Source organism: Musa acuminata, chromosome BXJ1-5, assembly GCF_036884655.1.
Source record: "Musa acuminata AAA Group cultivar baxijiao chromosome BXJ1-5, Cavendish_Baxijiao_AAA, whole genome shotgun sequence".
Classification (NCBI taxonomy): Eukaryota; Viridiplantae; Streptophyta; class Magnoliopsida; order Zingiberales; family Musaceae; genus Musa; species Musa acuminata.
The window spans coordinates 1,546,783-1,572,344 of record NC_088331.1 but is presented as its reverse complement, the minus strand read 5'-3'; the positions used below and the strand labels follow the sequence as shown (position 1 = coordinate 1,572,344).

General features: G+C 42.8%; 4 protein-coding genes across 9 annotated transcripts; 1 reads left to right on the top strand and 3 right to left on the bottom strand.

Annotated features, from left to right (window-relative positions):
• Positions 1 to 1,864: 1,864 nt before the first annotated feature.
• Positions 1,865 to 3,580, top strand: LOC135672921 (protein kinase PINOID-like). The gene is made up of 2 exons (XM_065181415.1): positions 1,865 to 2,463; positions 2,758 to 3,580. The coding sequence occupies exons 1-2, from the start codon at positions 1,865 to 1,867 to the stop codon at positions 3,467 to 3,469; spliced, it is 1,311 nt and encodes a 436-aa protein (XP_065037487.1). The 3' UTR covers positions 3,470 to 3,580.
• On the bottom strand, positions 3,571 to 5,206 carry LOC135585017 (phospholipase A1-Igamma1, chloroplastic-like). Its single transcript, XM_065181414.1, has one exon. It carries the CDS (start codon positions 5,154 to 5,156, stop codon positions 3,660 to 3,662), a length of 1,497 nt encoding a protein of 498 aa, XP_065037486.1. The 5' UTR covers positions 5,157 to 5,206; the 3' UTR covers positions 3,571 to 3,659.
• A 4,404-nt stretch (positions 5,207 to 9,610) lies between these two features.
• On the bottom strand, positions 9,611 to 11,411 carry LOC103983534 (phospholipase A1-Igamma1, chloroplastic-like). The gene has a single exon (XM_065185150.1). It carries the CDS (start codon positions 11,373 to 11,375, stop codon positions 9,924 to 9,926), a length of 1,452 nt encoding a protein of 483 aa, XP_065041222.1. The 5' UTR covers positions 11,376 to 11,411; the 3' UTR covers positions 9,611 to 9,923.
• Positions 11,412 to 11,793: 382 nt separating this feature from the next.
• Positions 11,794 to 24,374, bottom strand: LOC135584973 (protein PLASTID TRANSCRIPTIONALLY ACTIVE 12, chloroplastic-like). 6 transcript variants are annotated; one of them, XR_010513172.1, is made up of 14 exons: positions 24,278 to 24,374; positions 23,360 to 23,454; positions 23,210 to 23,280; positions 22,321 to 23,001; positions 22,011 to 22,123; positions 20,934 to 21,193; positions 19,444 to 19,565; positions 16,491 to 16,559; positions 16,348 to 16,401; positions 16,069 to 16,167; positions 14,973 to 15,112; positions 12,777 to 13,063; positions 12,554 to 12,696; positions 11,794 to 12,225 (listed from the first exon to the last, which is right to left on the bottom strand). XR_010513172.1 is itself a non-coding variant. In XM_065181411.1 (12 exons), the coding sequence occupies exons 2-11, from the start codon at positions 23,391 to 23,393 to the stop codon at positions 15,014 to 15,016; spliced, it is 1,602 nt and encodes a 533-aa protein (XP_065037483.1). In that variant the 5' UTR covers positions 23,394 to 23,454; positions 24,278 to 24,374; the 3' UTR covers positions 11,794 to 12,233; positions 14,973 to 15,013. The 6 variants fall into 6 exon arrangements, 4 of the variants coding, with proteins under 4 accessions (XP_065037483.1, XP_065037482.1, XP_065037485.1 ...); XR_010513171.1 differs by having other exon boundaries at positions 12,554 to 13,063; XM_065181411.1 differs by lacking the exons at positions 12,554 to 12,696; positions 12,777 to 13,063 and having other exon boundaries at positions 11,794 to 12,233.
• Between the last annotated feature and the right edge of the window lie 1,188 nt (positions 24,375 to 25,562).

Genomic DNA, 25,562 nt, shown 5'->3' with positions numbered 1-25,562 from the left:
TGTCATTATTATATGAATATTATGTGCAATATCGAGATATCTTATATATAATTTATGCATGATTTTATTTACTATATAAAAATTATTATTGTTTTTATGATACATAAGTTTAATAGTGAATTGATATGTTATCATTTTATATTAAATTATTGATATTTATATATATCATAAATATTAAATAATATTTTTATCAATAATATATGTGGTTGTTGATATATTTTTATCATATATTTATTTTTAACTTGGGTAGAGGAAAGTTTTTTTATCACTTATAGTCATAATGATTTTTTAATTAAAAATTTAGTATTACAAATATAAATATTTGAATTCAAAGGAAAAAAAGTTAACAAAATGATGGTTTATTTTTTTTATAAATATAGGATATGACAAAACTAACATCAAATCATTATAGGATCGATTTAAAATCATTATATATGGGTCTAATTTAGATTTGATTGATTTTAACGAGGTCAAATCGATCAAACTTAAAAAGAAAAAGGAAATTAGACTATATCTTATAGTGTTAGTCAAGATTGAATCGACTCAGATGAGTCTTAGATGAGTTATATGTGTTGCATATGTCTATCCTAAGTAATAGATTGGATTGAGATACAACGAGTTAGATAAAGGGGTGATGATATATCTAACATTAGTCGCATAGCTAGATAGGCATAACTTCACAGGTTGAGTTAAGTTTCAGTCATGAGTTGGACTAAACTTTACCATTAAATTAGGCCATCCTTAGCTTGCAAGTTGGATTGTACATAGCAACATAAGTTGGACTCTGACCATATGGGTTGAGCCTTGGCTAATGATTCCAAATTTAAAACTAATTAAATCATAAAAATTCATACATAATCCCTTCAAATATAATTATAATTAATTAATTAAAATAAAAATATTATTAAATTATGCTAACATAATAATTCAAAATCATTATTAATTAATCATAAAATTTTAAAATTAAAATATATTCATGCATCATACAAATTATAATAATTCCAACATTAAAGATTTTAAAATATAAATAAAAATTGATAATAACATAGAATAAAGAATCTGAAAATCCTTTTCTTAATCCTCTCATTGCCAAACACAAAAATAATTTAGTTTTTTTCTAATTTTTTTTACTCATTAGGAAATCAATTAATTAAAAAAATAATTAATTGATAAAATTCTAATTTATCCACATAATTAATAAAATTAATTTTAATTATTTTTTAAACTATATTATATGAATAATAAAGGCAATAAATTAAATAAAAAGTATTATTTATGATAGTTTGATTTAAGTTAGGGAGACAAAAAAAAAATCATGGGTGATTACACTATGGGTTCAAGCACCGAACAAGCAATCATCATGGGAGATGTTTGCCTTTTTGACGTTTATGGAACGTAAACATAGTTATGGAAACATTATCTCGTACTTCTTCTCCAAGTGTATATATATAGATCGTGCTGCTGGCCTCAGTGTCAGCTTCGAAGAATGCGGTCGAGCAAACACAGGAACGAGTGAGACCGAACGATTCCGAGCTCCTTTGATTCCATCGTTTGCTTCCCGTTTGGATTCTCGTGTGCCACTAGACAGAAATTGAGAGAGAGGGAGAACAGAATCGCTTCTTCTATTTCTTGCTCTTTGGATTTCGATTCTGCCTCCTCTGTTGACGAGAATCGTTTCGGGTGACGCCAACTGTGCTCCGGTCTGTCTGATTCCGGAGAAAGATCCTTAAAAATCCTTCCTGTTTTTGCTTTTTTGGAGCTCCCCTGTTCCACTGTTGGGAAAAGTTTTGATTTTTCTTGTTCCTCCTTTTATTTGCTGTTGCTCGATCCGAAGAGGTTGGGTTTGCGTGATTTCGGAGCGAAGATGTTGGGCTCGCAGCTGGATTCCGATGGCGAGATCGTCCAGGAAGCGTTGAACTCTATGAGCAGCGGCCGCGGCAGCTGTGACGAACGCCGCAGTAGCTTCTCCCGCGTCTCCTACGACGCCGCGTCCATGGCGGCAATCGAACTCTCCTTCGGGGACCTCAACTGCGGCACCTTCGCCTCCAAGCCCCATCGGTCGTTGGACCCCGCCTGGGCGGCCATTCGATCGCGTACCTCCGCCGGTGGAGCCCGCCCCTCGGACCTCGGCCACCGGGACTTCGAGCTCGTTCGCCGTATCGGAAGGGGCAACATGGGCACCGTCTACCTGTGCCGCCTCCGCGGGGAAGCCTCGCAGTGCATGTACGCTATGAAGGTGATGGACAAGCTGGCGCTGGCTAAGAAGAAGAAGAAGCTGGAGAGTGCAGCGACAGAGAGGAGGATCCTGCGTGTCCTCGACCACCCCTTCCTCCCCACCCTCTACGCCGCCTTCGACAAGCCCCCACGTTACTCCTGTCTGGTGATGGAGTACTGCAGCGGCGGCGACCTCCACACCCTCCGCCTCCGCCAGCCTCACCTCCGCTTCTCGGTTTCCGCCACCAGGTCCTCCCACAACCTCTTTTCCTTCAATTAAAAATCGTAACTTTTCCCAAAGATTAATTTTTGGGAAATTCATACAATTTTCCGAAGTTTCTACGAAACAAAATCGAGTTTTATCGAGCTTTCACGATCACAAGTCACAACTTTTCCATCTGTTACGGAATCGGTGGCGTTTTCCGTTGAAGTCGTCTAGTTGTCTTCGCGGTGAGAACTCCTGTCAGCAATTGCTCACAGAAAGATGCCATCTCTGTGCTCTGTTTTTGTCGCTGATGGCGTCTGCATTCAATTCACCCGCAGGTTCTACGCGGCGGAGGTGCTGCTCGCGCTGGAGTACCTCCACATGCTCGGCATCGTCTACCGCGACCTCAAGCCTGAGAACATCCTCATCCGAGCCGACGGCCACATCATGCTCACCGACTTCGACCTCTCCCTCGTGTCCACCGCCTCCCCGACCCTCGAGCTCCTCACTGCCGGCGAACAGGCCGCCGAACTTCACCATCATCACCGCGTCGGGCCCTCCTGGCTCCCCTTCCGGGCACGGCGGTTGTTCCGCCGTATCTTGAAGCCGGACCGGAGGTTTGTGGCGGAGCCGGTGGTCGCCCGGTCGAGCTCCTTCGTCGGCACCCACGAGTACGTCGCGCCGGAGGTCGCGGGCGGCGGTGCCCACGGCAGCGCCGTCGACTGGTGGGCCTACGGCGTCCTCCTCTACGAGCTGCTCTACGGCCGCACCCCCTTCGCGGGGGAGACCCACAAGGCCACGCTCCGCAACATCGTGACGGAGCCCCTGGTCTTCCCACCGCCCTCGAGCCCCTCGTCCAGGTCGTCGAATTCGGCCGCGAGGGACCTGATCGCTCACCTGCTCGACAAGGACCCGGAGGCGCGGCTCGGTTCGCGACGGGGCGCGGCCGACGTCAAAGAGCACGCCTTCTTCAGGGGCCTAAACTTCGCCCTCATGCGCTCCCACCGGCCCCCGACGGTCCCGGTTCGACACGGTCCAAACAGCACCTGAACCGCCGCGGGTTCGATTACTTATAATCGGACCGGTCTTCGTCTGTACTCCTGACAGGAAATCCGAGTTGTCTTACTTGATCTGATGTGATAGAGCTAAGATTGCAAGAAACACGGTGTTTGCATCCAAATTAATCCCATTGTATAACTACATGCGTGATGCACAGAATCCAAGTTGGATTCACAGCAATCTAAAGCTGTGCTTCTTCTCTATAAGGCGAAGGGATGTCCTCTGGCTCCCTTGCAGGCTTCACCCATCTGCCGTAAGCATTGCACACCATGCCCTTGTTGGCCATCTGAGCCCAGCAAGGTGGTATGTGCAACTCATCTCGCAGCATTCCACTGGCCTTGTTCACCAGCGCCACGTCCCTCCTTGCGTTCCCCCGGAACTCCTTGTCGGAGCTGAGGAACCCGTCCACCAGGTGCAGGTAGGTCTCAAGGTTGTGGAATCCGGCGACGTCGAGGCCGTGCTTCAGGTAGGGGGACGACCTGACGTCGAGGCCGAGCTCGAGGCCGACGTGCGTGTACACCCACTCCAGGGTTCCGGTGACGTGCTCGAACCTCTTCAGCCCCTCGTTGAACAGGATGCCGGGCATCTTCGGCACCATGTCTTGCTTCACCACCACCCGCAGAACCTTCACGTTCATCTCCTTCAGCTTCTCCCCGAAGGCGACGTTGCCGACGCGCGGCCCGCCGAAGGATATCACGCTGATCGGAAGGTCCGGGATGGTGGCCGCCGACTCGTAGGCGTTGAGCAGAGCCAGCGCGCCACCCAGGCTGTGGCCGGTGATGGTCAGGCTGACCTCCTCGCCTCTTTGCCTGTAGTGGCTTACTAGCCTCTTGATCTCCTCCATCACCTGCTCCGAAGCGCTCGTCTTGTTGTAGCGCGTCCGGTCGCTCTTGGAGGTGTACACGCCAAGGAAGCCGTGCTCGACCTTGACGTTGGCGTGGGGGTCCCCGAACGGCACCAGCTTACCCTGCACGTCCTCGAACCACTCGGTGGGCGCGATGGTACCGCGCCAGGCGACGACGATGTCGCGGCAGCCGATGCGGCGGGACTCCGCGTCGTCGCTGACGGCCACGTAGCCCATCCAGTTCGACTCCGTGCACCAGGCGTCGGCGTGGAGGGAGCGCTCGAGCCAGCGGGGGAGTTCGACGTGGGACATGGCGTAGACGTTCTTGGACACGCGGTAGCCGTTCCTGGCGAGGCCGAGCTTGTCGAGGAGCCGGTGGCGGCCGTAGAGGCAGCTGCCGCAGAACTCCGAGAGGGGGTTGAAGTCGAAGGCGTCATAGGTCGCCTGCGCGAACTCGCCGTACTTGATGATCTCGTGACGGAGCCAGGGGTGGAGGGGGTTGAGAAGGGGAGACCAGTCGGCGTAGCCGTGGATCTCCGGGAAGAGGGAGGCGATGTCCTCCTTCGGGGAGACAGTAGGGTTGTTGCGGCCGACGGCGGGGGGTGGGAGGCCGACGCTGCGGTCGTCGGGCTTCCTTTCGAGGTGAAGGTGGAGGAGGCTAGAGAGAGTGGCCGGGATGTTGATCAAAGGGCTAGCGCGTCGTTCTCGGAGCGGCGCCGCTTCGACGATGGAAGAAGCGGTGCGATGAGAGGCGGGGGGCACGAGCGAGGAGTGAGTGGTGGCAAAGAGGGAGAAAGAGTGGTGGCGGATGGCCGAGGAAGAGGACAAGGCCATGAACGCAGCTTGTTGTGCACTACAAGAGAGAATGAGAGCTGCCGCTTTGCTTTGTCTGAGGAGAGGGACAGGAAGGTGACTTAAATAGGTCGATGCGCGAGTTCACCAAATTATTCTAGTCAACAGCTTGACTTTGAAAAAGTCAACACGGTCTCATGACTCAGTATTTTGTAGCTTATCATCATGTAAAACACCATAAATAATGTAATTTCATTCATTTTTCCTAATTCAATAACCATTAGAATAAAGATCATCATCCATCAGGTCATGGAACTGATCGAATGCGGACCATTTCATCAAGGGTTGGAAGTTGGAACCATTCCTATATAGCAACCACCACAACAATAATAATAATAATAATAATAATGATGATGTGAGTGCATAAAGTCAAATTTGGAAAAGCGTGCGGTAAACAAAACAAATATAAACACAACCACAAGAAATTCAAATTTAGAGACAGTTTAAAAGGTCAGCCCAACCACAAGAAAATTAATGTATGAACACAAGATAAGAAGAACTCTCAACATTTAGTCTCACAGGAATGTGTCAAAGTCTCTTCTACATCACATGGATGTGCAGGGTGGGTGTTTTCACACCGTTCTCCGATTGACCGGAGAGTTTGAGTCAACACAACAATACATGGGATTTTGGACGCACATTTATCCTGCAATCAAAGTCAGCAACCCCACTGATAAGAAATATTTGGCGTCATACATATATGAGCAGAGCAAAGCCCGAATCATCGTTCCCCAGCAGCAAATGGCAACTTCGTCACCCCTTGCAACAAACGACAGGGCGGCAACCTGTCGCCCCAGTAGACCATGACTCAGGGGAAGGCAGTATGGGTTGACCGCTAGTGGCAATAGTCCCCTCCCTCCTATGGTCGAGTCGCATAGAAGACAATGGCTTGGTTGTCGTTGATAGCTACGTAATCATTCGTCACTAATGACGCACCACGAAGGATCATACGGATTAATCGTCCATATGAATACATCAAACAAGAATAAAGAATATAAAAGAATACGTGTTAGTTCTGGTCAATCGTTGGTTCCCGAGATTTGAACATGGGTCTCAAATCCATTATAGTTTCAATCTCATACGATTAACTTTATCATTGGAGGGGTAAGTTAGAAAATCTATTCGAGTTAACATCTTATACAGGATCTCCGTCAAAGCCAAAACATACCTAGAGTCACTCGCAAAACCTCTAAGAGGTTGGAGCCTACCTCGATTCGATTAGGGAGCAATCTCGGATGCTTAATTGTCATCTCGGGATCACTTTGGCCTAGCCTTCCCTGACTCCAACTACCTCACTCAATTATCACATGGCCTACTCGAACAACATTGTGCCTTTAGGATAGAACCAAGCCAAGCTGATCGATGACATTAAGACGATAATATGTTTGCACTAGAGCAAGAGTCCAAATATTATAAGAACATCCACCCATAAACCACCCCCTTAACGAGTGCTCCAATGAGGAGGCATCGTCACTTACACATAGTATCTTTAGGCAAGGAGAACAACTACCCTTCTTCTAATGAGGAGGCATCATCACTTTCTTTACGATTAGTAGTTATACCTCCGTGGGGCTGTAGCACTCATTTGAGTTCACTTTCATTCTTATTGATATTTGGTTTTGGGTAGTTGAGTCTCTCTGGACTCGTTATCGCTTCTTTGCCCTTTTCGACGACCTGCTTCAACACTTTTGTATTCTTCAAGCAATTCTTCTTAGTTTATAGAAAGATAGATTATAACTCCTATATATGGCCTCTGCCATCATGTTGTATGGCTTGTGCTGATTCTATTATGCTTAGCTTCCTTTGTAGTAATGTTCGCTTACTCGGTATTGTCCTTTGACTTATTATGCTTCCTTAAGTAAATATGAGCTCTTGAGTAGTTCAACTCTTTAATTGCACAAATCATATATTTGTATGATCAAGCCTCACCTATCAATCTCATTGGTACTTGTATTTAGGATTCTCCCTTGGTGGTATGTAACCTCTATATGCTGATGACCGAAGCTTTCATCCAATGCAACATTCAATACATGCACGAAAGACTCGTCTCTTTGGTACCATGTCATTCACTCATTGAATCCATAGCCCTTCTTGTTGTCATGTTATTCACTAAAGTGGAGCTCTTTGTAGCTCCCAATCATATCTCCATATGACTACGTCTTTCGCGGGACATGTCCTATGTGTATCATATTACCTTGAACTATTTCATTATAATCCACTGCACTATGTCACCTCTTGATAACATCTCTATTATATTCAGATCTTCATGGGATGGACTCGGACAATAATTTCTCGAGGTGTGGCCTCTACCAACACATCGTAGGGCTTTTGCCACCTCCGATTGTGTTTGTTTATTTAGTAATCGACCTTCGTCCACCCTCTCTCAGGCTACACTCAAACAAAGTGCAGTTTTAGAATAGTTCGTCGCATAGAAGCTTTTAAAGTCCATTAACTTCACTGAAATTGATGTGCCATTGTATATATCTTAGGTCTTTTGCACCCCCCATCCCCCCTCCCCCCTTAGCATAATCTTTGTTGTGCATCGCTTCCTTTACAACAACTCGAATGATAATACTGTGACATATTCTTCAAGAGTACATCTCCATATCCTCTTGCCTTATGGGAAGGCCTTCTGACCTTAACTTCGCCTCCGCAAGTTGAGTCACCTTAGTTCCTCCATCAAATGTTTTTTCAAAATAAGGTGCATGTGCCTTAAAAAGCTCACTTCGTCTTTAGCACTGTGCAAAATGAGTTTGCTCCATCAGAATAAGAGACCCATAGAATGACATAATTGGGCTCTTGCTTCTGTAAAAGTTCATGCCCTTGACCACTATCCAAGAAAAGCTTCATACCTTTATTCAATGTTTTGTCTTCTATTTGACTCCCTTCGTACGAATTAGGCACTTTACTAAATTCCACCAAAGTTTCTTTGCCCCTCAGTTTGCATAAAGTTGATGGTAGCTCTCGCAACCACAAATCTATGGGTTAGCCCTCCATTGAGTCTGATTTCTACATTGGCTTCAAGTGTGTCTTCGTTTGGTATTATCTTGGGTTGCTTACTTCACTTGATCTTGCTCGGTCCGTTGAGCTTTGTGAAGTTGTTGTCTTGAAGTATTCCTCATCAACATGTGCGATCTGTTACACATGATTCTATCTCTAGAGAACTGAGATTTATCCCTCTTGGATATTTATCATATTAGAGAAACTTTCTTCTATGTATTCTTCCCTTTGAAAATTTCAGAGACCACCATCCCCTTTGACTAATATGTCTTATTGAACAAACTATATATTATTTTGCCCTCGTGAATGCACTTGCTAGATTGTAATTCTTCGCCATTATAGCTCTCGTAGCACTTCTCAAGGCCTAATAACATGCTGAACTTTCTATACCCTTTAGCCTCCTATAGATGTATCTTTTCCATATTGAAGAAAAAGTTTCAATGCTCTATGACGTCAAGTTTCGGTCGCCTTATGATAGTCACGGACAATCCATCGTCTGCATACAAACTTTTGCATGAGTACCAAATTCTTTAAGTTAGTAATTCCCCTCATCTTTGTGAGTTTTATACAATTCTTTCAGACCAACCTATCCCACTTTATACGGTCTCATCATTTGTTAAGCACTTTGCTTACCTCTAGCACCATTAAGTTTTGTTGCCAACGTCGGGTCATAGCTTAAACTCAACCATCTCAACTTTTGTACGTTATAAGTTCTTCCCAACTTGCTTGTCCTCGTGATGCCTCTCATGTGAAGGGTTAATCATTCCTCTAAATGCCAATCTCGTAGCCCTATTAGGTCCCCTACGTTTGCAAGCCAAGTGTGCTTGTCTTGCTCTGATATTATATATCACGGACTTAGTTGATTTTGCTTATGTTGTGTGATACTCTTGCATGTCCATCCATAAAGGATCAGCCCCCTCAAAATCTCTTAGGGTCCCTTAAGGACCTACAAAAGAGAAGACGAGTTAGAGAAAATATTTAACTCGGGATCTATAAGCAATCATTTTAGCAAACACTTGATAGATAAAATAAATTACAAGCTCTAAACAATTGTATGACAAAAGGCCAAAGTGATACATTACAAACCAAACAAAATGGGGTCTAAGCATACTGTCTAACTCTCCACCTGCTGTACAAAGTATGAACTAAACATAAAGATACAAACATACATGATAATGAATTACAACAAATACTTTGTTTATAGCTTTTTTCATGATAATGAATTACATCAAACACTTCATTTTATAATTTTTATCAAATATTTTATTTATAATTTTTTTGTGATAATGAATTATGATTCACATAAATTGATAAGTGAATCCAACCAAACAACCTTGTGGACTATTTATTCATGCGAGATTTTTTTTTTTTTTCACTTTAACACTCTCGTAGTGTTCCAATGACAAACAGAAATTGATTATCAAAATATTTTATCTTAATCTTTTAACTTGAACGAACAATACTGACAAGAATTGACTTTCTTGTTAATACTATTACATGGAATATCCATGACCAGCCAAGTCAAACACAATTTCTTCCCGGACTCCTTCCCAAGGAATTGCAAGAACTCATATAGACCGGTCTGTGTATACGGACCCGTCTTCGTGTGTACTCTTGACAGGAAATCCGAGTTCTCACTTGATCTGATGTGATTGAGATGAGATTTCAAGAAGCACGGTTCCATCCAATTTAATCCCATTGGACAACTACATGCATGATGTGCAGAATCCAATATGGATTCACGGCAATCTAAAGCTGTACTTCTTCTCTATAAGGCGAAGGGATGTCTTCTGGCTCTCTTGCAGGCTTGACCCATCTGCCGTAAGCATTGCGCACCATGCCCTTGTTGGCCACCTGAGCCCAGCGTGGTGGTATGTGCAGCTCATCTCGCAGCATTCCACTGGTCTTATTCACCAGCGCCACGTCCCTCCTCGCGTTCTGCCGGAACTCCTTGTCGGAACTGAGGAACCCGTCCACCAGGTGCAGGTAGGTCTCCAGTTTGTGGAATCCGGCGACGTCGAGGCCGTGCTTCAGGTAGGGCGACGACCTGACGTCGAGCCCGAGCTCGAGGCCGACGTGCGTGTACACCCACTCCAGGGTTCCAGTGACGTGCTCGAACCTCTTCAGCCCCTCGTTGAACAGGATGCCAGGCACCTTCGGCACCATGTCTTGCTTCACCACCACCCGCAGAACCTTCACGTTCATCTCCTTCAGCTTCTCTCCGAAGGCGACGTTGCCGACGCGCGGCCCGCCGAAGGATATCACGCTGATCGGAAGGTCCGGGATGGTCGACGCCGCCTCGTGGGCGTTGAGCAGAGCCAGCGCGCCGCCCAGGCTGTGGCCGGTGATGGTCAGGCTGACCTCCTCGCCTCTTTGCCTGTAGTGGCTTACTAGCCTCTCGATCTCCTCGATCACCTGCTCCGACGCGCTCGTCTTGTTGTAGCGCGACCGGTCGCTCTTGGAGGTGTACACGCCGAGGAAGCCGTGCTCGACCATGACGTCGGCGCGGGCGTCCCCGAGCGGCTCCAGCTTGCCCTGCACGTCCTTGAACCACTCGGTGGGCGCGATGGTGCCGCGCCAGGCGACGACGATGTCGCGGCAGCCGATGCGGCGGGACTCCGCGTCGTCGCTGACGGCCACGTAGCCCATCCAGTTCGACTCCGTGGACCAGGCGTCGGCGTGGAGGGAGCGCTCGAGCCAGCGTGGGAGTTTGACGTGGGACATGGCGTAGACGTACTTGGACACGCGGTAGCCGTTCCTGGCGAGGCCGAGCTTGTCGAGGAGCCGGTGGCGGCCGTAGAGGCAGCTGCCGCAGAACTTTGAGAGTGGGTTGAAGTCGAAGGCGTCATAGGTCGCCTGCGCGAACTCGCCGTACTTGATGATCTCGCGACGGAGCCAGGGGTGGAGGGGGTTGAGAAGGGGAGACCAGTCGGCGTGGCCATGGATCTCCGGGAAGAGGGAGAAGATGTCCTCCTTCGGGGAGACAGTAGGGGTGTTGCGGCCGATGGCGGGGAGTGGGAGGCCGCCGCTGTCGTCGTCGGGCTTCCTTTCGTGGTGAAGGTGGAGGAGACTAGAGAGAGTGGACGGGATGTTGATCAAAGAACTAGCGTGTCGTTCTCGGAGCGTCGCCGCTGCGACGGCCGCGGCGGCGGTGCGGTGAGAGGCGTGGTGGCGAATGGGCGAGGAAGAGGACAAGGCCATGATCGCAGCTTGTTGTGGACCACAAGAGAGAATGAGAGATGTCCGAGGAGCGGAACGGGAGGGTGGCTTAAATAGGTCGAAGGGCGAGTTCACCAAATTATTCTAGTCAACAGCTTGACTTGGAAAAAGTCAATACGGTCTCAGGACTCAGTATTTAGTAGCTTATCATGTAAAACACCACAAATAATGTAATTTCATTCATTTTTCCTAATTCAATAACCATTAGAATAAAGATCGTCATCCATCAGGTCATGGAAATGTTCGAATGCGGACCATTTCATCAAGGGTTGGAAGTTGGAACCATTCCTATATAGCAACCACAACAATAATAATAATAATGATGTGAGTGCATAAAGCGTGCGGTAAACAAATTTAAACACAACCACAAGAAATTTAAATTTGGAGACAGTTTAAAACGTCAGCCCAACCACAAGAAAATTAATATATAAACACGAGATAAGAACTCTCAAACATTTAGTGTCACAGGAATGTGTCAAAGTCTCTACATCACTTGGATGTACAGGGTGGGTCTTTTCACACGCTTCTCTGATTGACCATGAGAGTTTGAGTCAACACAACAATACATGGGATTTTGGATACTGCTTTATCCTGCAATCAAAGTCGGACAACCCCACACCTTCGGTTCCCAACTATTATACATCCTTAAGATCCCCCAATAAACTCAGGCAGGGTAGGTTTCACCTTGCAATAATAAAAGATCACCATGTTGTCATGATTGTTGCTGTTTGTGATGCATCAGATTTTATAACTTGAATGGGATGTCAGCAATCTTCAAATTATGTTCATTAAACCCTCCATGGTCCTGTGACATGCCAACTAGAGCTCATACCTGCAAAACTAGAGCAACATAAAATTTCTTTCTAATCAATCACCCATTATATTTAACTCCACACGGTGAGTCACAATTCATAGTCCTGACTGCAAAACAAAGTAAACTAAGACAGTCTTTTTTATCACTGCCTAATCAGAGTCAACTCTATTTCCATCGTTATCTCCAGAAAGTGTAACACCCAAAATATTGTCATCCTAGACATGTAAAGGGTAGTACAAAAAGCTACCTGATGCAAGCAAAACTGAAATAGACTGCCAATAACAAGCAAAACATCAAAGTGAAAATAGCGTGATGAGGATAGTAATTATGATAAGACTCGACTAACGTCATATGATGCCTCATGCCTCGATCGATGCGACAGCACCTGGTCAAACGGATCAGAACGCCGGCCGAGGCGCATTAACACCTGCTCAGGCTCGGTTCTTCACACCACGTCAATACCATTGTCAGACGTTATCAGCCTGCCCCCTGCAAACGGGCACATCAGGAAACAGTAAGCTTCCCTATAAATACCCTCGCATTCTTAACGGAAAGGGAGGAGGAGAGACCAAAAAGACTTATTCATCTAAAATCCCCTTCACATCATCTAACTTGATCGTCGGAGGGGTCGGGCTGAGCACCCCGACCCGACCTTTGTGCAGGAGCGAAGCCGAAGGTCCCCGCGAGACGCGCAGACGAGGAGTTCCTGCCCGGAGAGGATAGCGACTCCGTCCCAATCGGACCCCCACAAGCGGCCACCTCAATAGTCCCGAGACACGTCCCCGGGAGATCCCCCATCGTCCGGACCCGAACCGAGCCGCGTCGGCCCCGAGGCCACGGCTCAAAGTTGTTTACACTAACAGAGGGCAAAATAAAAAGTTGGAAAGAAGACACGGATACAACAATAATTTTACATGGAAAAGAGCATTTCTGCTAAAATATTGACTAAAGTTCATCTTATAAAATAGTCTCAACTACAAGATGACTAAAGAGTAACATAAATCATGAAAACAAAGAATTTTTTATGATTTAGACATTTTATTAAAAAAAAACTAAATTGGATTATAAATTAGATCTTCTAATAATAGGGTAGGGGCACGAGTTGAAAAAAGAATTGACTAGTTATTTAAAAAGGACATTCAATTGGCATCACAATTAGAACTTATCACGTTCCGGTGATTTAAAAAGCGTTAGGCGTCAAAAGGCGCTAAGGTTCTAAAAAGCTCGAGACGCTCGCCTGAGTGAAACGAGACGCTCTAAAATATTAAAATATTAAAATATAATATAATTAAAATATAATTATTTAAATAAAAAATATGATATTAAATTTAAAACATACTGTGAATAGTATATTACTTAAGTTAGAGGCAAAGAAAAAAAAAACTCTGAAATATTAAAATATTAAAAATATAACTATTTAAATAAAAAATATGATATTAAATTAAAAATATACTGTTAACAGTATATTAATTAAAGTTAGAGGGGGGAGAAAAAATGTTAACAAGAGAGGATTAGTTTAAGATAGTTGTAGCAGCATTGCGAACGACAAAAGCGACAGTAGCGGAAGCTGTGGATAGCAGCAGCGACAACGAGGAAAGTTGCAAACAATAACAATGACAACGGCGAAAGCTGCGGACAATAACAACGAGAATGATGGAAGCTGCGGACAGCAACAACGACAATGACTGAAGCTCCGGAGGGTGTTCGTCGGTGGCAGAGGAACCTGCAGTCCTCTTCCTCAACAATGGAAGGAAGCGACGACGGAAGGAAGCTAAGGGGGTTGTTGGACTCATCCGTCGACAACAAAGGAAGGCTCAATTCACTGCGTCTATGGCGGAGGCAACGGCAGAAAGCGCCAACGACAGAGGTAGAAGCAACGCTAGGGTTCCTCGGGGTCGCGCGGGCATAAAGCGTGGCTTTTGAGGTAAGAAACTACGAATCGAACCAGACTTAAACCGGTTTGGTTCGCTTAATTGAATTGGGCGATCGCCCTAAGCACCCAACGCCTGGGTTCGGGCGAGTGCCCAAGCGACGCCTCATTGAAGTGTGTCGCCTGGTCCACACACGGGGGTATTAACATATGACATGCCTAGTGCCCAAGCGACGCCTCATTGAAGTGGTCGCCTGCTCCACAACGCTTGGGAACATCATCATATGACATGCCTAGTTCCACAAAATCTTTCTGACACTAGGGTATTAACATTATCTGTGAAGTTCCACTCATGACTCAACAACCATGCTTATTAGTTGCTAATTGATGAGCATTTCTGCTATATCAGGCACTTCTTTTTGCTTTCTGGTTGATAATAACATTACAGGTTTCATGCAGAATAAAAGTTTTGGCCCTAGTTGAAGGTTACTACTACAACAACACTAATCAATCATCAATTCTGCTATATCGGGCACTTCTATTTTCTTGCTGGTTGAAAACAATATTTCAGGTTTTGTGCAGAATAAAAGGTTTGGGCCTAATTGAAGGTTACTACTATAACAAACAACAATAACGAGCCTTAAAGTCCCAGCTAAAATTTTTAGAATGAGGACTATAACAAAGCCTTTCTGCATTATGAAACAACTACATCAAATGAAAGACTCAATAACAGTACACATAATGTATAAAATACTTAAGCAAGTATTTGTGTTGTCAATATTAATACTGTCTTAAACTTGGTGCTTATTATTTTAGTACTGCTCTTAGCTTAAATCATGCTTGACATACAAAATGGTTACTGAAAAGCAACATTAATATATTATTTTGTACTGACCAGTCATATGGGTAGAACAATTGCTGGTCGAAATTTAAATATTACTCCTCTTCATCAAAGTCCATAAGGAAATCAGTTAAGTTCTCTGAGTCATCTATAGCCTCTTCTAGAGACATGGAGCCTTCCTTCTTTGGTTTTTCCTAGACAAAAGGAAAAAACCAGAACATAAAATTTCAAAAAGAATAGCTTGATTAAGATGCGTGAAAAAAGTTATCAGAGTAGCATTAAAAAGAGGTTACTATGATATTGTGCCGTTATTTAACACAACTGCAATGCTTCTCAAAATTTTCAGAAGATTTTGGTATGATAAAGACTTTGATAATCATCATCATGTGTCTTTCCATCAAAAATAGTCTAGAGCACAAACTTACAACCTAGATGGCAATATGGTAGAACTGAAAAGCCTCTTAGAGCATGTTATCCACTTCAAAATTATCACATCAACAAATGGTTCCGAACCTTAGATAAGGTATATTTTTCAGAATAACCAACCATAATATGCAGAAAGTTGGATCTAAAGCAAATCTATCTTGGGTGGACCTTAAAAATATCTTGAGTCAGTTACTACTTGAAGTTAGCCTGATAAAAGATCAATTCAAGCCTTAGGTAATGTACATTTAGGAAAGAGAGCCAGTCATAATACGTAGATGGTTAGATAAAAAATACTGTAACACCCCAACGTTTAGTCCCACATTCGAATGGGTAAAAACTTGAATTGGTATCTAAGGAATTGATGGTGTATTACTATTAACTTGGACTCGTGCATTTTGGGCAAGTGGTTCATACTCCATAAACTAATCAAATGGTTATCTTATTGGTTCCAGTCGTGACAAATACAGCTATTATCTTGAAGATAGTTGTTAAGTTCATTAATTAGAACATAGCAAAATACCATAAATGCAACAGTAGGAACATAGTTTTTAATTAATGCATAAAAGAAATATAAGGTCCTTTGAGCAAGCTATGAATGTAAGATATGAAGGACTGAAAGCTTATGTGACTCCACCACAAAACTTTTCAAATATCCAAAGATGTATCCTACACTAAAATTTTCACCTACATACTAAAAAAGAGGTCTTTACACATCTGTAGGTACCTTTGAGTTGTGCAGCTGAGGAGTAGTTTTAAGAACGCTCCAGTTACGAGTAATTTTCTCCTCAACTTTTTCGTCTTCTTCCTCACCCTCATCTTCATCCTGTCTCAAAAGAATAAACACAGATTATATGGTTTGCAGAATTAGCAAGAACTAAAGAAGATGAAAGTCCTTGACATTTGAAGACTGCTTCTGAATGATAGCCCCAAAAGGTGCAAGTTCGAATCCTAAATTTTCCGAGTTACCTAACTGAGAGCACAAAGATTAACAAGTTTCACTCACATCATCCTCTCCAATGTCAACAGCACTTGCCATAGCTTCATCCATGTCAGTGACCTGCGGTAGTGGTTATGGCAGTAAGAGATTCAAGTTGCATCAAAAGTGGCCTGGCTTGGAACTCTATTGGGAACAAAAAGATTAACTACCTCTAGTTCTTGGGTTTTCTCCTTGGCCAAAATTTTCTCAAGCTCCTGCCTTGGTATTATTTTCCCTTGCTGAGATAAACAAAGGCATTAAACAGCAGACTCCTGAATTTGATTAACAAAATTTTCCAGACTCCAGAGAACTACTCTGAAGTACATAACAAGTGATAACAAGTGGTCATTATGTACCAAAAGCTTCCATAGCTATCTGGTCATGCAAAAGATAAACAGAGCTAAAGAAAAGTTTGTAAACATATCATAGTATTTGAAGCATCATGCATGAAGGAACATATTCCATTCTGGAACAAAGATTATCATTGATTTTTTTTTGAAGTATGGCTAAAAAAGGTCAGTCCAATGCCGGAATATCCCACTATTGCAGGGTTTGAGAACTCGTACGTAGCCTTACTCCTATTTTTTCAAAGTGTGCTCATGCAAAAAGGGTAACATATACTCTCTGCAACTTAAAGATTCGACCTGATTTACCCATCCCAAGTGTGTTTGGCATGTACAACAGTGTCGACAAAAAGAGTAGCTAGAATCATCTCATATGGTAATAATCAGATTTAAGAGTTTTTCCAACATTTAAGATATGGAATATCTATTGTTTGGAAAACAAAGGCCAAAGCTACCACGAATGGTACTAATGATACTTACAGGTAATTTTTATTTTCTACCAATCACTATTTTCTAAAGAAGGTTTCTACTAAGATCATGAAGTTCAGGTAGACATAAATGTAACAGAGCAAAGAATATCAGCTAGAAAAGATTTTGAGGTCCTAGGGATGCCAACAAACATAATAATTTATCACATTAGGTGTGCTACATAAACATAGTTTCAGTAGATAAATGTTGGCATGTCAAACATAGATCTAAGATAGTGACAATTACAATCATTCAGTGTTCTCAAAATTGGAACCGTATTATAAATCATACAGAGTCTTAGATTGGATCAAATTGTTTAAGATTTTGTTTGGTAATGGTTTTAGTACAAATATTCTAGATGAATATTACATTGCGACATATGAAGTAGCTGAAAACTAGATGAATAGAATAATATAAGTATCATCTCTAACAAGCATAAGTAACAAGCTCCATTTTCATGTCTAACATATTAAATAAAAACAATATATTTTTTAAACCAAAATTCCTTAATTGAAGATGTTGAATCTCGGATTTTGATGATGAAATCAATTGATGAGTTTATGATCTAATCTACGTTTTGAATGACGCAGGACAAACTTCGATCAGAAAAGGTAAATTGATTAAAGCAGGAGGAATCATACGTTGGGCCGAAGTTGAACATGTCAGAAGATTAGACATCGGACCAGAGGAATGGTCGACGTGTCGGCAGAAGGCTTCATGCCGTGAGTTCGGGCATCGGGCCAAAAGGATTAGACATTGCGCCAAGGAGATCAGGTGTTGCGGAGGTCAACATATCGATTGGACAATACGTCGCAAGAGAGGACGATGCGCCGAAGGTATGGACGAAGCGCCGGATGAACCAATAACATGTCGGACAACTTAGTATTCTTGCTTGTAATAATTTGTCTAGATCGAAGTAGTTTAGAGGGCTAATTGAGTTGGTTTCGGATACAACCATACCAACTCAATTAGGGGCCAACTGGCCCCAAAGTGAGGCTATTTTGGGCCAAGAGAAAGGCCCATTCAGTGATCCAAAGCTACGTCAGGCGGTGGCACTACCGAAGTTGAATGTGGAACTGCTTGAGGCTCGACCTCCCAGGCAGTAATTTAAAAAGCGCTAGGCGCCAAAAGACGCTAAGGTTCAAAAACGCCCGAGGCGCTAGGTGCTCGCCCGAGCGAAGCGATGAGCTAAAATATAATAATATATAATATAATTAATAAAATATAATTATTTAAAATTAATAATTTCAAAAAAACCTAACAATATTAACAGTATACAGAAGGAGAAGGAAGAGTGTAAGGGGGTGTAGACTGCTGATTGAGAAAAGAGGAAGCGACGACGGGAGAGTAAGGAAGCAGCGACAGTGGGAGAAGCGACAGTGGGAGAGTAAGGATGCAACGGCAGCGGGAGTGTAAGGAGACAGCGGCAGCGGGAGAGTAAGGAGGCAGCGGGAGCGGCGAGCGACGACAGCGGTAGCGGCGAGTAGTGAGAGCGGCGAGCGATGACAGCGGCAACGGTTGCGAAGGAGAGAAGGGGTGTAAAAGGGTAGTTCATCTTCGCCCATTGAAAGAAGATCGGATAGTGGAAGTCGATGGCCTCGAGTGAAGAGGAATCGGGAGTGAACCTCCCCCCCCCCTCTTAGTGTCGTATTGATCCTAATAGAGGAAACATTTCTTTAGCTAAGATTTCCTCAATGAGTTAACACAATGACGTATTTTGCCGAAAGATGAGGGCATAATCTCAAATAAAAGATTAAAAATTAGATCCAAAATTATCGAGTTTTACTTTTACCTATTCTTAAAAGTTAAAACATTAAATTATTTGGATGTCTTATAAGATTATTCTAGCAAAAAAAAATCATTCTAATAAATGGAAAGATTTTAGTAAACCATTAACACAATTGATTAATAAAATCACAAAAAACATAGAATAATCAAAATGAATCTAATTGTCTAATGTATTACATAAAAATATACCTGTTTGTTATAATCATACGATACTGATCCAATTAAAGAATTAAGACCATTTAGGACCATTTTGATTTAATAAAAAAACTATGACTACTAAGGTTGGCAGCTCAACATGACTCACATTAATAGGGTCTAGAACTTCTTCAGAAGGATCTCTTTTGCTATTAACATCTTCTATAGAAGAGGTGTTAGGACAAGAGATAGAACTAGTTACTGTAATCAAGGATATCTTGAAACCTGAATTCATGACAATATGTAAAGAGCTGCAAAATATCTAGGTACAATGTTATGCTTATCGTAGTATTTTACATCAGAAAACTAGCAAAAGACCACACTCTACCTCCATAAGATAAGCCAGCATATTTGGTGTCGGCTCATGAAAATCCGGTCCCCTGTAATCAATTACTTCATCAGGATCTTGAATATAATTGATAGTCGGATAAACAGGATCACCACCCCATACTGCAAAAGAACAATAGATGAATAAAGTTATAGTTTACGTTGGGCCAAAGAACGCATATGCCAGGTAACTAGAGGAATCTGCTTATAAGAAATACGACATAAAGGAATTAAAATTTTCACGGTGAATTTATAAGCAGCAACTTGCCATCTATCGCAAAGACATTAATTGATGAATATGGCAGCACAATAAAATCTTGACTGTGTACATGTAATAAGTCCTCTATGCATGTTCATGCAATCACTGCATTTAGTGGATATAAATATGGTAAAGAAACTAATCTAAACTGCTTTTGAGCATTTTCAAGAAGGATAGAGATAAGTTGCTGTGTATATGATGAGTTCACTTTCCAACCTTGACCACATTCATGTTATTTCATAAAAGTAATGCCATTTAACTAAAGATTTAAAAAAATAAAGTTTAGATAAACAACACAAGTTGTCTAGTGCGACAATCGTGGATTGATGTAACATAACCATAGTGCGACAATCGAAGCACCCTCCAAAGTTTGCTTTTGCTTGTCAAGGACTGGTCAATCAGGTGTTTTTAGTGGGCAGAGTTCAGATTGGATCCACCTATGACCTAAAACTATATCATATAAGAGTAGTGTTCTAATGTGGGTCTAGATACAGTAATTATCATATATGAAGACATACAAGATTTTATGCATGCTATCTAGTATGAATTGAGGATCTACACCTGATCCAATGATTTACATGGATCCAATTCTAAGAATGTTATCAGGTCAGTTAACATAGTATCAGGACCCATGGATGCCCATGTTTAATAGTTTATATCTACTAAAAGCTGAATAGCATTCTAGGTTAAAATCTTCACTTGATCTGTCAAGGGATCGGGGTCCTTGAACCTCTCAGATCTGCAATGAGAATGCCCTGTGACTTCGCAACTGGGGTACATACAAGAACATCCGGCATGAGCATCAACAGTGATCAAGAGGAGCTCACAAGCACTGAAGCACAACAAGGTTAAGCGTACAACAGGAACTGAGAAGAGCCTACAGTGATGAATAAGCGGTACACCCACTCCCAACCCCCTTTAAGTTTTTTTTTTTTGGTCTCTGCAAGCAGACTGATGACATGAAGCACACATAAACATGGCATCTGTTGGCCAACACAGAGCATTCCACCAGTAAGGCAAAGCATGACTACAACATTGTAAGAAGTTAAGTCTTGACAAGAATCAGGTTCACAATCACATCAGAGGCGTTCATCATTTTTGCAATACCAAGTAGAATATCAAATGTATTCAAGCATTGCAATGACACTAGTGATTCCATTTAGCTAATGATAGAAGAATGGAAAAGAGTTAATCAAGTAAATTATCATAAGAAACTGAACAAATTGTCATACTCTCTTTGATTAGATCTTCTCGCATCCGCATTGCTAATGGATCTCGCTTAATGCGAATGTCAGTGCCCATCATGATGCGATATTCTTCGGCAGTTTGATGTTCAAACATTTCGATTAGTTGAATGTTCACATCCTCACCAGTTTCTTCATAGTGTTTCTGTACAGCCTCTCGTGAAGTGTCCCTGTCCCATGCTTTGACCCATTCTGAATAGTATGCTATTGGCCCAATTTCTTCCAATCTCCTCTGTTCTGCTTGTAGTCTACAACATCAGCCAAAAAGATACTTGAGAAAAGACATGAGATAGAAAAAAGGTAACAGCTGCTGCTGTTATTTTGGAAAGCATAATTTGGAAAAGCCAAACTAAATTACATTACACAATCTGCTGCTTCCAGAAAATGAGAAGAATATTCCCACCCAATTATTCTACACAAGCTTGACAATTACCAACCACAACATCCAACGAAATGGTTGATGATTTACGAAATTCCCAATATGGGGTAACTAACCGGCTGCTGAAAGGTATATTATTTTTAACTCTTAAACTAAATAACACCTATTAACAGACATCACTCTCTTCCTTTTGGTTCTTTCTTGCATCTCATTAAACATATTCTATTCTCGAAAACATTCAACATTTGACCACACTCTTATGTCCCAAAGTCATGAATTTTTAGAGCCTCATAACTGTGAAATAATTATTAGCCTCTTATAGTAATGGCAGAATTTAAAAATCTTTAAAAAAAGTTATAATGAAGCATATTAGTGAAGCATAACACCACATGTTAACCATATCTTAAGTAATTTCAATCCTTTCTACCAGAAGCAATGGTCTCGCTTATCTGAAAAAAATAGTAATACCATTGCTATAAAGTTGAGCACTTCCATTTACATAACAGGCTTTGAAAATATAATGGACATTATAAACACCGATATTTTCTTTTTCAGTTCCCATGATCATCAGAGTATATGTATGTATTATAAAATAAGTATAAGCACATCAGCTTGTTTATTTCATACTCCACTTCAAGCAGCAATAGAACCATGGGCTCTGATTTGCAGCATCTGACCATATGTACCTTTCCTCCTTGAATATATGCCTTCTTGCTCTTGCAAGAGCAGTTTCAGTTTGTGTTGGGTGGTCCCCGTACAACTTTATTTGCCCAGTTTCTGCCATAGCCTTTGCAAAAACCTGCATAGATGTCATGAACTCTGATTAGTCATCATCATTTGCAGAATAGATAAAAGAACTTTAGAGTTCTGATTTTGACAACTTAATGCAAGCTACAACAACATGCCAAATGGAGTTAATCATCTTTTGATATATGGTGTGATGACAAAGGTGATTTTTCCTCTAAATAAATTCACTGTTTTATAATCAAAACTAACCGTGTCAACATCTGGACGCCTCCTTTGCCACCTTGACCATTGCTCTTTTTCTGGTTTTCGCCAATTCCACCAAAGATCTTCACTCGTACGAGGCTCTTCTATGGGTTTATCTAAAGCTGGATCAACAAATGGATGTGGTCGTCCCATTTCTTTGTCCAACTCATAAGAACTCATGTTCTCTTGCTCTGGTTCTGTCTGATAAATAACATATGCTTCAGATGGGTCTATAGGTTCATCAACAGAACCGCCTGGCTCTGATGTCTCAAGAACAGGTTGGTTGCTCATATCTGAAATAGTTTCTGCAGCTTCTGAAGCAGTTGCCTGGCCCTTGTATTTCCTCCGCCTGCTACCAGGATTTTTACCATATGAAGGCTTCCCATCAGACTTGCCAGGAGGTTCTGGGGCCCTGGCAGCAGCCACGCGACTAGCTGTTCCTTCGGGCCAATATTCCCTTCCAGGAATGCTTGCTCGGGCACCAGATGCTGGTTCAAGCTGGCCAGACGTTGAATCCATGTAACTATAGTATGGTGGTGGTTCGATCGATGAAGGATCAAATTTCCCATCCTTATTTGCACATTTAATTTCATGAAATATTTTGTCCTTTTTCCAAGAGGATGGACTTGATTGAATAAGAATGTTTTGCTTCCTTGAATTGTTTACACCTACGAATGGTGTCTGGAACTGTCAAATAATGAATTAGTTAACATATCGTGTAACCAATAGGTTGCTATAATTAATTACAGCTCAAGCAAATCGCTGAAAAGCACCAGATTTCTAGCCCAAAAAGATTGGTCTTATGTTAAAAGAAATAGATTTAACATTCTGACATAAACAAGGAGTGTATGATCTCAAGTAAAAACACACGTTAAAATAATGATATTTCACATACCTGGAACTTTCTACTACAGGGTTTCACACAAATACCAAAATCAACTGACCTTAAATTCCCCACCAACTGATCTGCTAAGCCATAAATAAATAATAAAAAGCATCATTCCAAACTGGAAATATCAAGGAATAATATTATAGGATAATGCACCTCGAAAGAGCCATGAATGCGAGAAGGATGCCATCTTTCTGAATGCTAATTCTTGCTTCTTGTTTCAAAAGTATTCTCAAATCAACATCCACCTTCTGCAATTAAGAAAACTATAGTAATAAGGGACTATTTGATTCTATCTTCAAAAAACAAATTTAAAATGTTAAACAAAAAAGAAAAAATGGTTTGACTGAGTAGTTTTTGGTTTCAGTTTTAAAAATGAATCAAAATTTGTTTCTAAAATCTAAAAGTATAAAACAATTTCATTTGTTCTCTGAATCGGTTCTCAATACTCTCAGCATCTATTAGTCGCCCGACCCTCTCCCTCTCCGTCTCCCTCGACAGCTGCTCGAGGCACGCCACCAACCTGCATGCCACCAATTCGCTGCAGGAACATCTCCATCCTTCTCGTCTTGTCCAGCTTGCCTCCCTCCGTTCCCCCTGCATTATCTCACGCTAATCCAATCCTTTGCCTGCTGTCGTCTCAACTAATAGCAATGGTTCAAGACCGATACCAAAAAACAGTTCTCGATCGTTTTCTGAGAACAAACCCAACCGGGTCCTTAATGTCGATGCACCAGATTAAATACGAAATTAAAAGGAATCGAAATGAATCCTTCCATTTCCCCTGGCGCTCGTAAGCAAGAAATCGCGATCAGAACACCCAACCAAACTCAAGAAGGTGGTCTCCAAACGCACGAAAAAAATCCAAGAATCGACTTGAAATAAATAAAATGCGGAGAATCCTAGCGTTTACAACCATAAATTCGCGATCAAAAGTGCCTGCCAAAGTTCAAGAAATTAGACCCTGAACGCACGAAAAATCCAAGAAAAACAATGCAATTCCGCAACAACTCTCTCGGATTGAACCCAATAACAGGGAAGGCGACTTCCGGAAGAGAAGATTCGGAGAATTACCTCTCTTCCGTCTCCCGAAAGTTTAGGGTTTTAGCATCGAGAGCGATCTCGCAGGGAGCCGTTGCGCAAGAAGCTTATCCTCAGTCACAGGGGCCATATCAATAAATGGGCCGGGTCGAAGGAACAGATAACTTGAACCCGACCGGATCGAATGCTGGTCCAATGGATTTGGTATTGAAGTCCATTGGGTTTGAACAAGATCGAGTCCAATTACATGTTAACATGCTTATATATATATATATATATATATATATATATATATATAGAGAGAGAGAGAGAGAGAGAGAGAGAGAGAGAGCTAATGCAACGTCTTCTTAGCATTAGTCACCATCTCAAATCTCTCCATGCCCTGCTCATTGTACACCAAACGTGGAACTTGCGACATGACAATATATCATATCTTAAACCATAAAAACCGTTTGCGGTAAGAATCGTACACCAAACGTGGAGACTGGGCTGGGCCAACAATAGCACACCACGTCACCCAAATGTCGAAACCGTGAACCCTGGTTTCCGTTAGACAGGGGCGCGTCATCGTTCCGGCTTCCAGTCAACCATGGTGGTCAACGATGACGCTGTTTCGTCCCCGACAATTGACCCGCTTGCTGATCGGATCACTCGCGCAGGGCCCACTCTCTCCCTCTCAGCGAGACGGACCGCGTGACCTGCAGCCGCACCTGTTCAAATTTCTACCGCAATAAACAAGTCACTATACATATAAATAAACCACCCACCTCGCGTGTGCGATCTCATCACACGCGCTCTGACCCACACCGTACGACGCCGAAGGAGACGCCTCTGAGGCGTCACATGCCCCCACCACCCCGGTGTCATCAGACGGCTGCCGCGGCCCTCTCGATCACATCCGACGGACCTGATCACGTCCGTATATTTCCCCGATTTCGGTGCCCATACCCGCACGTACTTTTCGCTGCGCCAAAATAAAAATAACCACTCACCGCACATGCTAAATAAAGACCGACTCTCCTTCCCACTAGTTCCCGCGGCACCCTCGAAACCACCCGGACCACAGTTGGGGGATTCCATCGGTCCCACTCGCCCCGTCCGTCCTCCAGAGTGCGGTTCTTTTGGTGGGTCGCGAGTTGGGCCATCGTACATAGGAGTATTAAAGGGCGCGTGGTACGACGGGCGATGAATGACAAAACTTGCACGCGACGCTGTAAAAAAAAAAAGGATTTAAAGTGACGGGAGAGGAGCGGCGGGTGAAGCGTGCGGATCTTTTGACTGCTCTCGAGATGGGCGAGGGCGCGATCAGGACCGTAGG

What these genes read in the sequence shown, in the direction of transcription:
- LOC135585017 (XM_065181414.1), bottom strand. Translation starts at nt 5,156, where the DNA reads ATGGCCTTGTCCTCTTCCTCGGCCATCCGCCACCACTCTTTCTCCCTC.
- LOC103983534 (XM_065185150.1), bottom strand. Translation starts at nt 11,375, where the DNA reads ATGGCCTTGTCCTCTTCCTCGCCCATTCGCCACCACGCCTCTCACCGC.
- LOC135672921 (XM_065181415.1), top strand. Translation starts at nt 1,865, where the DNA reads ATGTTGGGCTCGCAGCTGGATTCCGATGGCGAGATCGTCCAGGAAGCG. An exon ending in TTCTCGGTTTCCGCCACCAG is followed by an intron (nt 2,464 to 2,757) that starts GTCCTCCCACAA and finishes ATTCACCCGCAG; the next exon opens with GTTCTACGCGGCGGAGGTGC.
- LOC135584973 (XM_065181411.1), bottom strand. Translation starts at nt 23,393, where the DNA reads ATGGCATCCTTCTCGCATTCATGGCTCTTTCGAG. An exon ending in TGCTGGCTTATCTTATGGAG is followed by an intron (nt 16,560 to 19,443) that starts GTAGAGTGTGGT and finishes TGTTTATCTCAG; the next exon opens with CAAGGGAAAATAATACCAAG. An exon ending in AGAAAACCCAAGAACTAGAG is followed by an intron (nt 16,402 to 16,490) that starts GTAGTTAATCTT and finishes CCACTACCGCAG; the next exon opens with GTCACTGACATGGATGAAGC.